Raw genomic sequence first — 16,750 nt, 5'->3', positions numbered from 1 at the left:
TTTATGAATTGCCTTTTCAAAATAAACTTTCAAGTCTGAGACGTGCATTTTCTGAGACGTGATAAAAATTCTAATTAGGGATCTAGAAATTAGGATTCTGAGACTTCTCAGACATTTAAAAACACTTTTCATTAATAAATGTATTCTTCTATCACAATGATTTTCATGGTAAAAACATTATGGTAGTATAGAACCAACCTTCCAACTTTAATTTTAAAAGTTCATAATCTGAAAGAGAAATTAGCTGAGGTCCCTTTCTGCCAAGAGTATATATTCTGAAAGACACTGTTTTGAAAATAACTCCCATAAAGCAACAGACTGAGAATAAAAGTTTGAGAGTTAAAGGCAGGAAGTTCAGTTCATGGAGCTTCGTAAAATCTGATTCAGTGCGAAGCCCAGACATGTCTCTCAGCATGGACCCAGCCTCAGGAAGCTTCAATTTAACACCTATCCTTCACTACCACATTGCATCGCACTGCTAACAGGAATCAATCTCTCTACATCAAGAAGTCTTCTCATCCACATTTGTCCAGAATCCAACAAGTATCTGCCAAGACAGCAAACATGGTGACTGCCTTCTGCTTATTCTGACCCATGACAGTCGTGCAGAAAGGGAAAGGGGCAATTTGAGCTCTCTTTAAGATGGTGGCATTCCACATGAGATGTTAACTTAAGGTATCCCAACTAAAGAGTAAGACGGAGCTCAGATTCCCCCCTGCACAAATTACTCATGTGGATTAGAGACGTACACAGATGCAGATGCAGACCCTTCCAGATCACAACCTATGGGCTATTGACTTAAACTACCTGAGAGAACATGGCTTAGAGGTGCTTTATAAGAATACTATTTAAATTCATTTTGTTTTTCACAAAAGCTTCCCTCCCTTTGCTCTACCCTTTTCCCCCCTAACCAATGGTTTGAACAATCTTGGTTTCTGTATACTAAAGTTTGAGGATTGTCTCCCTCACGAAGACAAGAATTTTATCTGCTTTGTTCAACTGCTCTATGTCAGTGCCTAAAAGAGAGTCTGGCACATGGTAAGCTCTCGATAAACATTTGCTCAGTAAATGAGTAACTTTCCTAAAGCAAAAAGTAGAAAGAATGCTAGATGGGAAAGCATAAAACCCTTTTCTGCAAGTGGTTTTCTGGGAGGGACTGAATCAATGGGAGGCTCCACTATTCCAAAAAGGAAATGAGGGAAATAATACAAAAGTCTCAGCGACATCACATCAACACACAAACACACACACACACACACTCCTTCTCACTTTCCTTGAGAAAGTACTTTAACACCCGGTTGTACAAGCAACCTCTATGAGAATTCAGAATCTAGCTGCCATAAAAGTTCTCAAAACAAATAAAATTTTACTCACAGAATTTCAACTCCGCTATAGAGGAAAATACTGATAACAAGAAAAGGGACAACACCTGGGGCTTCTGCCCTAAACCCTTATCCTAAGCTCTGGACACCCAACCACAGCACTGGCACATTTTGAGATACAGTCAGAAATGTTTTTTATAACATGTATCTGGTTCACCCTGAATGGAGTAAAATAACACGATTAACAAGGACTCAAAACACTCAAGCTTTCTAGCAATGTCATTCTCTGGGCACTAGTATCTGGTCCTGCAAAATCAACTGTCATAAAATTAGGGGTCGGAGGTTTCCTAGAGACAGGGGGCTCACATCTGGACAACTGACAGGAACATATTCCAAATCCTCCCATTAATCACTTGTCCATTTTTAGGTGAGAGTAGCTAGAAAATTTTCAAGGCCTTAAGACATTTTTCTCAGTTTTTCGAATTTGTTGCAAGGCTTTTCATTTACTGAAATGGAAAGACAGCTTGCTTCAAATAGTGCTTGTAATGCCTACGTAATATGGTCACCACACCATGTCTCAATGTGGGAAGGACACATTTCAGCTCACTCCTGGGTCGTGACTACCGGGAAGGATTGGTCGTGGGGCACTTTTCCTTTTAGCGGCATGTTCCCTTCGCTAGACACTGCATATAATTAGATGGTAAGTGCTCTGCATCAGGAAAAAATTGAACCTGAACACTCAGGGTTGAAGAGCACTATAATACTTTAGTCTACTTTTTTATAAAAATGAAAAAAAAATTCTCATTATACTGCATGAAGTTTTGAATAAACCCGGCAAATAGCATGCTAAGAATAGTTTGATTTCCTTGAATTGTCATAGATGAGACAGTACAAGTAAAATGTAATGAAATATTATTTAAAACCTCTTTTGTTCTCTTGTTATTGAGCTCTTAAGAGAAAAGCACTGAAAGCACCACAGAGATGCACAGGATAAAGTTCCTGGTCTACAGAAGCTTCTATCTCATTAAAGAAGATGACACTGAAACACAATAAACCACAGTAAGAAAGGTGGTGTGTCAGATCACATGAGTGGTTCTGAGAACTCAGAGGCAGGAAAAGTCACTGGTGGGTTAGTCTGGAGCTGATCAAGCCTTTAAGACAGAACCTAGGAGACAGGCAGGATGTTAAGAGTAGAGTTGGGGTATGAGGTGGGAGAGGCAGAAAGGAAAAGACATGGAAAGCTGCGACTCAAAAGGAGGTTCCACGAAGGCATGAAGTGGTGTTTGGGCTGGAGAGGAGGACGAAGGCTGGACGGCCAAGAGCCTGAACAGTAAGCCAAGGAACTTGGAGTTCACTCAAATAGTAATGGGGAGCCCAGGAAGGTTTCCATCTAGTGCTGCAAGGTGAAAAGGCAATCACCCAAGGGAAGGCCAGTGGATTTGGTAACTAAAATATCAGAAGGTGTTTGTCACCCTGCTATTCTGAGTGGAGGGAGAGTAAATAGTTCAGTTATCTCCCTTATCTCTCCCCTATCATTCTTTCCCATCCCTGACGTTTGGCCTCTGAGGCAGTTCTCCATGAATGCAGTTACTGAGTGGTCTGAAATGTACTAAGTCCTCACTGGGATATTTAAGAAAAATTCCTTATGTGCAAAATATTTAAAAATCATGCTGGAAAGACACAGCTTACACAATTAGAAAGGTAAACAGTATCACCTATGCTGCCCAGCAGGGCCGTCATTTCTCTGGGCAAGCCACCCAATGTTATCACGCTCAAGGTGTAGCTCCAAACATACAGGGGATAGGAATCCAGAGAAGGGAACAGAAAAGGTAAGACAACAGAAAACCATTTTTGAAAAGGAACATAGATAAGAAGCCACGGTTTATCTTCATTTTATTCATTTCTGCTCTCTGAGTCACATACTTATGTAGAATCTAAACATTTTTCAGTTGTCTGAAATTTAAAGAAAGATAATTTCTGGACACCTTCAAAAACACATGAGTTATGAGGGAAATATCTGGATGGTTTTGCAGACTAACAGTGAACAACAGGTCAAATGAAATTCCAAATGTAATCTGGGGCAAATTAATCAGCAATTTTCAAGGTACTTGGTTTGAGCAGCTGCTTAAGTTCTTTTTTATTCAAATTGGAACCAAATTCTTGAAAAGTTATGATTAGAATGCATCAAAAGCTTGAAGTCATCTTATCCTATTATATCACAAAGATTCTATGAGATCAGGTTGGGTTTTAGTAGGGAACCTAGCTAGTACTGACCCTGTTTCAGATGCTGTCAAAGACGGACACTCACAAAGGATAATGCAGGAAAATGCATTAAAGGAAGAGGAAATGTCCCACCGTGAAGGACAAAGTGGTAAGGAAGAGCCTGTTAAAATGTCGGAAATGTGTCCCACATATCTCATTATTACATTAATTATTATATTTATCACTGTTAACAGCAGCAGCTGTCCATAACGTCAGATTCCCTGCTAAGCACTTTACTTATATCAGATAATTATATTTTCTAAATATCTACTAGATAGTTATCCCTCACAAAAATCCTATGAGTTAATAATTATTTTCCCATTGTACACAACAAATTACTTAACTTCTGAGTTGAAGTTTTTTCCAGTAATTTGCTCAAGATGACATGGTTTGTAAATGGAAAAGCTGGGACTCAAACCAAGTCCTGTTCAATATATTTTGAACACTTACTTTCAGGTGCTAAGAATATTATGGTGAGCAAAAGCTGGCATGGCAGGTGAAGCTGACATGAATCAAATAATCCCATAAAGAAATGTTTAACTGTAACTGTGACAAGAGCAATAGATCTGACCTTGGCAAGGAGGGGGCGAGGGATGGACATTTCTTCCTTGAGGTCTAATGCAATCTAAGATCTAAAGGAAGAACAGGAGTTGCCTTGGGGAAAAGGGAGGGAAAAGCATTCCAGGCAGAAGGCACAGAATGTGCAAAGATGACGTGGTGGTAAGGAGTGTGCTGAGGACTGAAAGAACAAAGTGAGGTGGGGAGGGAGCTGTGATATGAATCTAGGGAATTCAGATTTATTAGGTGAGACTGTACCTTCCACCCCATGCACAATGTTTTATAGATCATGGTAAAAAGATTCTGTCTTTATCTTAAGCACACTGGGAATTTATTTTATTGCTGGTGTGGTTTTTTTCCCTTGGGGGGTAAGGGGTGAACTTGGGTAGCAGTGCTATGCAGCCTCTTATAGGAATCTTTCAGGAACAGGGATAAAAGTGGATATTCCACAGCATGAATTTCTATGTTCTAGAATGGACATCTATTATAAATCTAAACAACCCCAAAGTGGAGATTTAAGCTGCAAATGGAAGAATGGCATGCGGTCTCTGGAAGCAAACTGAGGCACAGCTAAGTTATCCTGGAGGGTCCAGGATGCAGGAACACAGGCAACCCAAGGGTAGCAGAATAAAACTGCACAGTAAGAGGCCGTAAGAAGAAAACAGTGGAACCCATTTCCAGCTGAGAGGCACAGCAGATGACTGTTTTCACAACCCTGCTCCCGACCCACAAGCTTTGATAAATGACTTATTTCTCTGAGACAATTTCCCCATTTGTAATAGTACCTACCTCACAGGATTATTTTAAGAATGACATGAGTTATAATACATGGAAAGTATTTAGAGACGTAACTGCACATAGTAAGTATTCAATAAATACAAGCCATTACTGTTACTATTATCATTAATGCTATTATTGTAAAAGATCATAATTTGCGGTAAGCAGTTAAGGAAGGGAAAACATTTGTAAATATATCTCTGAGACAATATGTTCTCAAACTTGCACATACATATGAATCACCTGGAAAGCTTGTGAAAAATGTAGATTACTGGCTTGTTAGAGGTAAGGCCTAGGAAACTGCGTTTTTCCTAAGCTCCTGGGGGATTCTGACATAGCTGATCTAAGCATTTGACAGGCATGGCTTCAAGGCCTAGAATTTAAAATAAATATTAAGGCATCAAATAAGGTATTTCATTGCAGGGACTTTAACTATAGGGATAACTTTATCAAACAAATTTCAGATTTTTTTTTGAATTTTAGAGTTTATTTTTTTATACAGCAGGTTCTTATTAGTTATCCATTTTATACATATTAGTATATATATGTCAATCCCAATAGATTTTATTTTTGTTAAGGCAAAATGAAACAAGTTCACTTGCAAAACCTACTTCTAGGAGGAAACTGAATAATCAGAATCCACTTGATTGGTAAAATACAGTGTTTAGTTTTTAATAACCATTTTTACAAATTATTTAAATCTTTAGTTCCAAACAGTCCAAAAATGTCACTGTATGCTCCACTATCAAAAGAAACTAAAATAAACATCTGGACAGTGGTATGTATATTCTTTAATTATTAGATTTATTTTCTAGCAAAAATAATAGAGCCCATCTTCAATCATACAGAAAAAATTCTTTTCTGCTAGGACACAACTAAAACTCTGCAGATTCTTTCACTTTAGTTCAGGTTTTCTCAACCTCAGCACTGTGTAATTATTGTAGATTATTATTTACAGGAATTATTTACAATAACAAGTGACCTCAGAAAAATCAAACAAGTGACTAACTGCAGGGAGGGTGAAATCATTGGCTTAATGTACACATCTGGTGAACAATGTCCATGAAGGTTATAAACTGAAGGGATTACTTATTCCTTTTCCTCAAAAACTATTACACAACCCAACACTTGGGATCTTTCTTGACCCAACAAGAGCATGAAAATGCTGCTTGGGCTCTTTATAATAACAAACAATGCACATTCCTGTTTTATTTGAAAAAATAATTAGCAGCAGCTGCTACTTACACAGAATTTTTAACAGAAGATACTTTACATACTGAACCCAAATATTTCAGAACTTAAAGAGCCTGAGGCCAAATGAAATATACTGCCTTTTTTTTTTTTTTTTTTTTGGTTAAAATAAGGCATAACAATTCACTTCCACATTCCTTCATCTAATTTTTAAAAATGACTAAAACATTTTCCTGAGACTCAAAGGAAACAGCTGGACACATCTGTCAACTAGACAGCTCTGGAGTGAAAGAGAAACTTAATGCTTTAATACCATACTTACATGTGCGGGCTCAGTTCATAAAAATTTCTGTTCCTGTAATCTTCCACTTTCTCTGGTGAATAAATGGGCAATGACCGGTATGGGTTAACAGATATAACCACACTTCCAATGTATGTCTGCAAAAGAAAGAATAAAATATACCCATCTTAACATCTTAAGTCTTAATGTTGCATGGTTTCATCCTTTTAAAAATACTAGTTCTACTGCCTGACCATTCATTTTATACTTTTCAAGAACATTTCTAAAGATAGATGGTCAATAATGTTTATTCATTTTGCTGATAAATGGAGAGCACAGACTTATACATTGAAAATACCTTTCAAAATAAACCTCTAGATTAATTCATGATCCTGGATAAGACTCCTCCAAAGCCCTGTCATACTTGCCAAAAATTTTGTCACCAACCACGGCTAATTGTGAGCAAGAGCTATGCTTTCCCCGATTCCGGCTAGAACTGGTGTTTCCCTCTCTCATCTTTATCCTTTTATTTCAGACTACAGTAACCCAGGCTTCCCCTCCTCCCTACCCATACTCATACCTATCCAATGGGGCCTTGACTTTGGCACTGTCCTTACACACACAGCCTGTCCATCTCTACAATGGGCTCCGACCACATACAATTCAATATTAGATATTCAATATCACAGTTATCGCTTGGGTATTCAAACAAAATCATTTCATGTTATATCTAGTAGACTTTAATATCAGAATTTAAATGTACTTGCTGAAAGATAGTACATTTCATGTTGAATTTAAATTTAAGGTAGAATTTAAATGTACTCTCAGAGGGATCAATGTTCCTATTTTAACAGACAGTAACGCTCTCACACTGCAAACCAGAACACTAGTTATCTTCCTTTCCATTTCGATCTTAAATTCCTGGCAGCAAGAGCAGTGTTGGTTTAGGTCATTTTGTACACAGACTAGCGCAATGCCACAGGCAAAAGTCACTTAACTGTAACTCATCTTAGCTCCATTTTTCCTTTCAGTTTCAACATTATAAAGATGGCTGGTGGGGGGGAAGGGGGGTGCTAACAAACATATGTCAGTGATAAAAAGTTTTTTTAATAAAAAGGTGAAAAAAAAGAAAGGAAAGGAGAAAGAAAAAAGTCACTTCCAACTTCCCCGCCTTTCCAGGGTCATGTAACAAAAGGTGACATTTTTAGAGCAACAAGTTTTTCCAGTATTGTCACCACTGGATTCAAGGAGATTGTCAGATCAAACAGAATAGAAAACAGAACAGTAGAAATGTTCTGATTTTTTTTTCAAAACATGGGTCACAATTATTTTAATTATAAAACTTTTTTAATTATAAGACTTTTTTCCCCCAACCTGGAAAACTGAACAGGTCATTTTTATACGTATTTTCATCCTATAAGAATACAATCTTAGCAAGAGTACATAAGACTGCTGCTGTAAAGAAAAACTCTCAGCTCCCACGCAATCAGGGTGTCTATTTCTGACACCCTAGCACTAAGGACCCGACTCATCTGGCCTGACAAGCAATGAGTCCAAGTGTCTCAACTTATTCCATTTAGGTAAGACTCTTCCAAAAAGGTTTCTTCACAGTCCAACCCACCTGGGCAAGTAGATGGGAGATGCTAGAGACTGAATAACTGTCTGAGCAGCTTATAACTAATAGACTAGAATTACTTAGATTGGTAGATATGAGAATACAATAATTGATTTATTCCTTTAATATCCGTTGATTGAAAGATCAGCCTTCTTTAGTAGAAAAGTACATGAATCTCCCTTTTTAAGGTAGTTTCTTGAATACAATAATTAAAATACATATTTGCTGTTAGCAGAGAAACCAGTTACCAAGTTGCTCTTTAAAACCAAATTTCACGGCGGCTAAATTCTTGATAAAAATCTGCCTGTGTGGCATTCTTGCATGGAGAACAAACTCAGCTGCCACAAATCCAAAATCAAAAGCCACACTACTAAGCTTTAAATTTCTCTTTGTTACTCGTGACTTTTATACATACTGAATTGTGTGTGCTTTTCCCCCCAGCTGTTTTCTTATCACCTAGAACAGGGCTGGCCCATGAATAATGTCCCATAAATATTTAACTGAATGACTAATATGCACAGGATACATTCATCACTAAGAACATGGATGGTACAAACCACTTTCACACAACTATTCTTCTGTTGAAATATAATACCGAGTACACTGCCATACACTGCCTAATATTTTATTAAACCTATATGCCACGTGTAACCACCGAACAAACCCTTAAACTATATCCTTCCACCCTCGGGTTCCTTGTCCGACTGTGGTAGACTGTTTGCAAAGACGGCTGGAACAATTCCTACCACCCCTATATGCAAAACCTCTGAAATTTGACTCTGCCACTCCTTCTATCAAGAGACAGAGTTTATCCTCCATCCCTTCAATCTGGACGTGTCTATGTGACTGATTTGACCAAAGGGACATTATAAGATGAGATACAAGCAGGGGCTTGAGCATTTGTGTATTAGGATGTTGCCCCTCCCCCGCCCTTATGACTGACGCTAGAAGCCATGATGCAAATGAACTTGAGCTAGCCTGTTGGAGAGGTCACACAGAAAGACAAGGGCCTGAACTACACAGCCTGACAACCATCAGACACATGAGTGAGGCCATTCTAAACCATCCAGCCTCTGTTAGGCCACCGAATGCCTAAAGCCACATTCACGATCCCAGGTGAGACCAGCAGAAGTCACACCAAGCTGAACTCAGCCTATATTGCTATCCCAGAGAACTGTGTGCAAATAGATGGTCGCTGCTTTATGCAATTAACTGGGGGTGGGGGTTACACAGCGACAATTACCTTACCGATACACCAACACGGCTCAACACGTAAGAAAAAGGGCCAAGCAGGACAAGCTTTATCAATCTGAATAAACAAACAGTAAAGGAAACTGTGCTCTCCCTCTCCATTCCACTTTATATGTTTCAGATATGTATCCTCTAATCTTGAACTCCTAGTAGGTTTGTCCTGTACTGTGATACATGTCCTTGCTGTTTATGGGTTTCTTCCTTGAAGGTTCTATGTGCATTAGTCAAAGATTTAAATAGTCCCACATCTGCCAACAGAATAACTCAAATGTTCATAGTCACAAGCCTCCTTTCTCTGACACACAAAAGATACTCCTGGAAGCAGCTGATAGGCTGGGTGGAGTTTACAATCCTATTCCAGTTTTAGGCAGCTGTCTACTCTACATTCAAGTAACTGCAATAACAAATTAAACCTCCTTTCCAGGGAGCAGAAAAATAGTGACCAGACAGTTCATTTTTACATCAATTAACATTTGGACTTATCAATGACATACATTTGTCCCTCAGTATCCCTGGGGGATTGGTTCCAAGACCACCTGCAGAGACTGACCAAAATCCAAGGATGCTCAAACAAGGATGCCTTCTATAAAACAGCATAGTATTTGCATGTAATCTACACACATCCGCCCTCCCGTGTACTTTAAATCATCTCTAGACTACTTATAATACCTTATACAATGTAAATGCTATGTAAATAATTGTTGGCTCATGGCAAATTCAAGTTTTGCTTTTTGGAACTCTCTGGAATATTTCCCATGAATATTTTTGATTTGTGGTTGGTTGAATCTGTGGATGAGGAACCCATAGACCAAGGGCTGACCGTACTTCATTATTTTTTTAACAAGAAACTGTATACAATTTAAAGTCAGTATTTTCTTATTGCATCATGCTCTAAAAAGGATCCTAAACTAAATCATTAAGTAACCACTGGAATAAAGAAGTTGGAGGTAAGACACAGTTTCTTAAACTTAAGTATGTGCATAAAAGAGCTGGGCATTATGTGTCCTTTTTATTCTGAATATGCCAAGGAGAAAAATACCCAAAAAACAAAAGAAAGAAAAGCATTGTAAACCTTTACAAAAGGGAGCAGCAAAGAGGATCCGCCTCTTGCCCCCTAGAATTCCACTCACTTACTCAACTGGAAATAATAGGTAGGTATGTACTGGGTCCAGCTCCAACAAGCTACTGCGGACTCGGATGGTGCCAGTGAGAGAGCCCACAGAAGGCCTCCAGCAGCTTAGCTCATTCCCACCAGACCACTTCTGGGCTGCGCTCACATTCTACCTGGTCCCTATGTCCCAAATGGCTCACAGAGCAACTCCTACTGGAATCCGGAGCCTGCTCTTCTAATAGGCTGATCACACCAAAAAGGCCTCCTTTCTCATAATGGCAAAGACTACTTACCAATTAGGTTCTATCTACCTTCTCCAACAGAGACAAGTCTGGCTCTCATGACCCTCAATGGATGGATGGATGGATGTGCTCAATCAATGTACTTATTTACTCAGTGGAAACAACCTCCTAGCCATCCCGGCCATCCTAGTTCACTACCTCCATGCTCCGGGCCCACAGCACCGCAAGTCCTGAAGCATGCGCACCACCCTGACAACAGAAGGCCGCCTCCACTCTCACCACCCTGCGGAACCAGCCTCTGACATCTAGGAGGCGAAAGGGAAGGGAAGGGAAGGGGAGGGGAGGAGAGGGGAGGGGAAGGGAGGGGAGGGGAGGGGAGGGGAGGGGACAAGAAGAAAAGGAAAAGGGAAGAGGGAAAGGAAAGGCTCTACCTTTCTACAAATGGCATATTCAATTAATAAGTTTATCTTTCACTTCTCAAGGGCAGACATTAAACCAAGAATGTACAAACACTCCTAAGTCAAAACAATCCCTGTCTTCATATTTCAGATATCTCTAGAATTCCAGAACAGATGCCTTGTGAATAACCAAATAATACTCGAGTGCTCCTACTGTGATTACAGTGAAAACTGAAGGTTTTTTTGGAGGATGGTCATCCAGCAACCGCCACTCTCCAGACCACAATCCAGAAGCCAGAGGAAAGGTCCCTGACAGATACATAACCCAAGGACCACGCACTTCATTCTATAAGAAAGTTCTTCCACAGCCCCATCCTCAGAGATTCTATTTCAATGGTCGGGAGAAGGGCCAGGCATCTGCCTCTCGTACAGCCTCCCCAGAAAAACGTGTAACCAGAGTTAAAAACCACTGCTTGTGGCCTTCACCCTCAGGGCTCACAGGACCAGGTTTTACTTTCAAATGCAGCAACCACGCTAGTGTCGCTGTTGGCCTATCTTCTATTTTACCTTCCCCTTTAAATTGTCCTATGTAATTAATTCTGTGAACATTTCAAAAACAAAAGAAAATTCTTCTAGCTACTCTTTCATTTCAGCCGCATTTATAATAAACTTGACATATGGCATCTCAGCACACTACAGAGAAACAGCGGAAACAACTGTAAATTGGGGCCTTCTCATGGCAGTATGTTTCAAATGTTTGACTATGACTCACTGTAAAAAATAAAATTTTCATCACAACCAAGTATGTGTGTTTGAGTGTATATTTACATACACATATGTGTATACATATGTATGAAATAAGTTTCACAAAATCATAAATATCATGTGCAATGGACTGATATCCTTTGTTCAATTCTATTCATTACAAAATGTTTTAAAACTGGTCCTAACACACTAAATGGTTTTCATCACTTAATGGCTGAAGCTTGCAGTTTAAAAAATACTGCCACAGAGCACTTCTTAATCTTTTTCTAGTTGTTGATGGCTTTGAGAGGCCAATGAAAGCTATGAACCTTCTCCCCCCAAAAAACACACATATAATACGCACATAAAAGTTTGCATACAGTTGAAATACCAGGTTAAAAGCTCCCACCCTAAGCAAAGAAACAATGGCCACTAATGGAAAAAGAGACAGAAAAAGGATAAAAAAGAGAGACAGAGAAGCAAAGAAAGGAGTAAGAAGTGATCAAAATAATTCTAAAAGTATAAAAATGAAGAGTTGTTTAGAATAAGAGCCAACAGCTCAGTTCAGTGGGCCCTGAGTGCCTCATTACAGCACTGAGTCAGAACACAACCTAACAATCAAGGGCCAAAATGAGAGAGACAGTATTCTGTTTCCGACGACAAAGACATATGCAATACATTTTGGAAAGATATCTAACCAAAAACACTTTTTTCAAGTTAAATAGTGAAGCACAGTTTTAATATTTTGTGCATCTCCATTATGCAGTACTGTACACTCATTCCTCCACAATGCCAGGTAAACGAAACGTTAGTGCACAACAAAAAAGTCACAAGAGTTTCACATCTTTCATATCATAGTTCTTCCCAGGGCAACATTAAGATCTTAAGAAGCTCTAACCCTGAAAGTTTATATTTCAACGAAATTGAAAATAAAATTATAACTAAACCATAAAATACACATAAGGAATTCCTATAATGACTTCTTTTCACCATGATGAGAACTTGGAGGCTTCTCTCCAAATATCAAATTCTTCCAAAATATTTTTAAAGCCCCTGCTCTGTTGAGACTCTAACTAGGTATCCCATCTGCCTATCTACCAGCTTCTTATTTTCTTCAGAACGACTTTTAGCGATTTGTTTACAGTCACTGCAGTTTCTTAAAAACTCATCCCCACAGTTATTAAAGTTCTGATATATAATATACACTGAAGCACCTTTTTACTAAGCTCTTCCTAAATCCCCATGAGATAGAAATGAAGTCTCCATTTCAATGTCCATAACAATGGAGCACAAAGAAGTTAAGTGGTATGACCACATTATCTAACAAAAGTGGAATCAGGACAAGGAGCCAAGAATCTGTTCTCTTTTCATTAGAGCACACAAGCCATGCTGTCAGGCCTGGAAAGCTTTGGCAAAAAGTGGCCAGGAACACCTCAACACAGCAACTTGTGTTGTACAACGCCTTACACGGGCGTCTTCGCCTTTGTATAACAGAGAGCTACTCTGTTGGGCAGAAGCCTCCCTTTTGACTATCTGCAGAATGCTGAAATCCTTACACCACCAGGAATAAACAAAAAAGAAAGGGGGAGAAAAGATCTTCTAGTTACAGGGAAATTTTTTTATCTCAACAGAAAAGAATTTTTTTTTCAATGTTTATCCCAGCACATAAAGTTGTGCCTACCTCTTGAAGAAATGCAAGACGTTGTGTCACAATCACCCTTTAACTTCAGAGAAATGAATCAGGAAGGTGGCAGTGCAACAGGTAATGTTTATTTAAATATCTTACTTAATGCTAATGATTTAGTCTAAAATGTCATCAAAAAATATTCAAGAATATGTTGGAGCTCTCCAAGTCCCAGTCTCCAAGCCATGTTTCCTTCACCTCTAAAGTAATAATAGTTCAAATCCAGGATGCATCAGGACTCAGGTAAAAATAACCCTTCACGCGGCTGCACAACTGCATTGATTTCCTTGACTGAATTTAGGCTACAACCATTTAACAAGCAAGCAACAAATTTATCAAGAGACTTCTTTATGCAAAACATCATGTTAGGCACAGTGAAAATACAGGACACTCCTGTGGCCTGTGCCCCTGGGAGATTATAATAGAGCTTAGGAGGTGAGACTTTTATATCATAAAACATAAAATTTAAGGGTTAACCACCGTAGACACAAAAACAGAGGAAACAGGATTTAAGTGATTCTTAGCTAAATGAGTGCATTAGTCTTCTTTCTTTTCTTACTGCCTAAAGGAGTGCTTTGGGTTTAAACGAAGGAAAGGTCACTGTCAACTGCAGAGGTCCAAGAATGCTCCAGAGAAGTCAGAGGATTTGGGCAGGTCTAAAAGGATGGGCAAGATTCGGATAAAGTAACATTCCACCGAAGAGCAGCATATGAGATTCTGGTTTTTAGGTCACAGTTGAACCCTGCCCTTTTAAAAAAATTTTTGCTAGGATAGTTGTATTCTTCCAAATGTATTTTTTTTAAGTATGAATTGCTAGAGACTCAAAGCAGATATCTGTACACCCAGGTTCAACTGTAGCATTGTTCACAACTGCCAAAAGGTAGAAGTAACCCAAGTGCCCACTGACGGATGAATGGGTAAACAAAGTATGGTGTACAGATACAAGGGAATATTATTCAGCCTTAAAAAAAAAAAAGGAAATTCTACACAGGCTATAACATGGATTAAAACATGGACAGCAGCCTAAAGGCCCACCCAACCACATTTCAGACACAGGGGATGAAACAGCTTGCCTCAAGCAAAGACCTCCTATGAGTAATAGCTTAGAAAGTAAGACTGGAATCAAATTTCAGACAGCCTCAAATGTCAGAGAGAGGAGTCTGAGCTTCAGTCTGAGAGCAGTTTTGAAGTAAAAGTCAGTGTGTGGGGTGAGGGGGTTAGATGATGAAACTGACTGAACTTGAACCCAAGTCATCCTGACTTAAGTGTTTTTGAGCTCTTTGCTCAGAGTCTATGTCATACAGTATGACAAGGCTTCAAATGTATTTGAAATATTGTGTAAACCTTAGCTCCAAGTTATCTGGCAAAGTTTTTCAGTTTTGTGTGAACCTGGGCACATTACTGAACCTCTCCAAATCCCAGTTTCATCATCTGGTCAAGGAGGACGATACTGGTTCCTCCCGTCTAATCTGAGGATTAAATGAGATTGTGTGCTAAAGCACGAACCACCTGACACATAGCAAGCATCTCATAAATATTACCTACTGTGAGTTTGGCTCTACTGGAATTTTTGGCCACAGTAAATAGCCAAATCAGGACTCAAAAGCCTACAATACATGTTAGTATCTCAGCTAAGTTCATGCAGGAGTCCTATGATGCTGAAGTCTTACCAAATGCTCTTTGTATACAGGGAATGGATGAGTTATCAGAGGGGCACATGAGGTACGTACGGTCTTAATGAAGCTAGTAGGAAAAGCCTGGGATACTGAGAAAACGGCTATACAAGACAAGCTGGTGGAATCTTCAGAAATGACAACATGCTATTCACTTCACACAGAGGGATTTACCCTCTTCTTGGGTCTCGGATCCTGGGAATTTGATCACAAGGCATCAAGACATTGTGTGTCACAGCATTTTTAATTTAGACATCTGTAAGATTTCCCAAATTCCCCTGAAGAGGGCTTTTGTCTTAATTGGTTTTTTAAAGACACAGTTTGGTCTACCATACGCTCTGGTTGGTTTTTCAGACACAGTTCAAAATTGTGAAAAACTGCCTAAGTGAAAAATTATAAACATAAGGTCAATTAACCAATTTAGGCTTCTATCTGGGTCTTAAATCTAAAACAGTGGAATTCAGACATACACCTCACACCCCCATCTAAGAACAGATTTGTGATACATATAACCAATAATGACAGCCTAATTTTCACAGAGGAAGAAACTAAAGGCATTAGAAGGTTTCAAAGACTTGCCCAAGGTCTCACAAGTAGTGGCAGGGGCAGTTTCACGCCAAAGCTCTACACCAAGGTCTGTGATGCAAGAATAGAGAAGTATGATTTGTCAGGCTCTGTCAGCTGCTGGGCACAGAGATGCCCTCAAGTTACATCAAGTACTGAAGGTTTTACTGTGATAATCACATACCCAGGAACCCCCTGAAGAACCCATTACCGAGCTACAAGAAAAGCTGGGACCCAAAAGTGAGTATGGATGGCTGTGAGGCCACATTACGGAACAAAGCAACACAAGTTTGTGAAGACTTCCTTTCCAGTCCCACTATCAATGTGCTCATCCCCTGCTCACGTTTCTGCTTCCTCTGGGCCTGCTACTGACTGGTCTTCTCACTTTCTACTCCAAAGCTAGCCTGTTGCAAAGACTCTTATTCACAGTCTCTGCCTACACATGGCCCATCATGGCCTCACCACATCATGACTGCTGGCATCTGCTTCTGTTGATATTTTATTTTTTTTCAGTATTTCTCAACTCAAAGTTTGAGGAGAGATTCAAGCCCTATTCATCTTTTTAGCTATGCTGTGCTAAATCACTGGCCTTAGATCAGGCAAGCTTGTCAGGCATGGTCCCTGGCAGTCTAGTCTGAGACATGCCTTAACTACCATCATATTATAATCCTTGGTTCCTGTGCTGCCAGTCATTTCAGACTATGAATTAAAGAACTATATATGAGTTCCATGCCATGCCGAAACACCGGCTAAAAATATCACCTCGGGCAGCCTTTATTTCAGAGCAGGATAACACAATACTACCTTATCTTCGTTCAAGTATAAACTCTGTAAGGACAAGTATTTTCCAAATACGTATCATTCTCCAGACCTAATAAGAGGCTCTTAACTAAGGTACAGAGAGGTCCTGTGTTACAGCTATGCTACCAGCTACAAGTCTTGAAAATAATATTAGGTGGCTAATTGAAAGTAGTAATCCAACAAAAATGAAATCTGTGTAATGAATACCAAAGTAGGAGGGGGTAGGGAAAAAGGGAGGGAGGGAGGGGAGAGGCAACGAGAGAGTCAGGGAAGGAGA

The 16,750-nt window shown here is 39.4% G+C and overlaps 1 protein-coding gene across 5 annotated transcripts in view; it reads right to left on the bottom strand.

Annotated features, from left to right (window-relative positions):
• The window catches only part of MYO1B (myosin IB), a 181,275-nt gene that overhangs the window by 124,331 nt on the left and 40,194 nt on the right, over positions 1-16,750 (bottom strand). For all 5 annotated transcript variants that reach the window (XM_082466965.1, XM_082466961.1, XM_082466962.1 and 2 more), the window contains exon 3: positions 6,433-6,548. In XM_082466965.1, coding sequence (XP_082323091.1) covers positions 6,433-6,548 — 116 coding nt within the window. The remainder of the gene's footprint in view (positions 1-6,432; positions 6,549-16,750) is intronic.

This window comes from Balaenoptera physalus (assembly GCF_965194825.1).
Source record: "Balaenoptera physalus genome assembly, chromosome: 6".
Taxonomy (NCBI): Eukaryota; Metazoa; Chordata; class Mammalia; order Artiodactyla; family Balaenopteridae; genus Balaenoptera; species Balaenoptera physalus.
The sequence above is the reverse complement of the archived record's forward strand: the minus strand, read 5'-3'. Positions and strand labels throughout refer to the sequence as shown.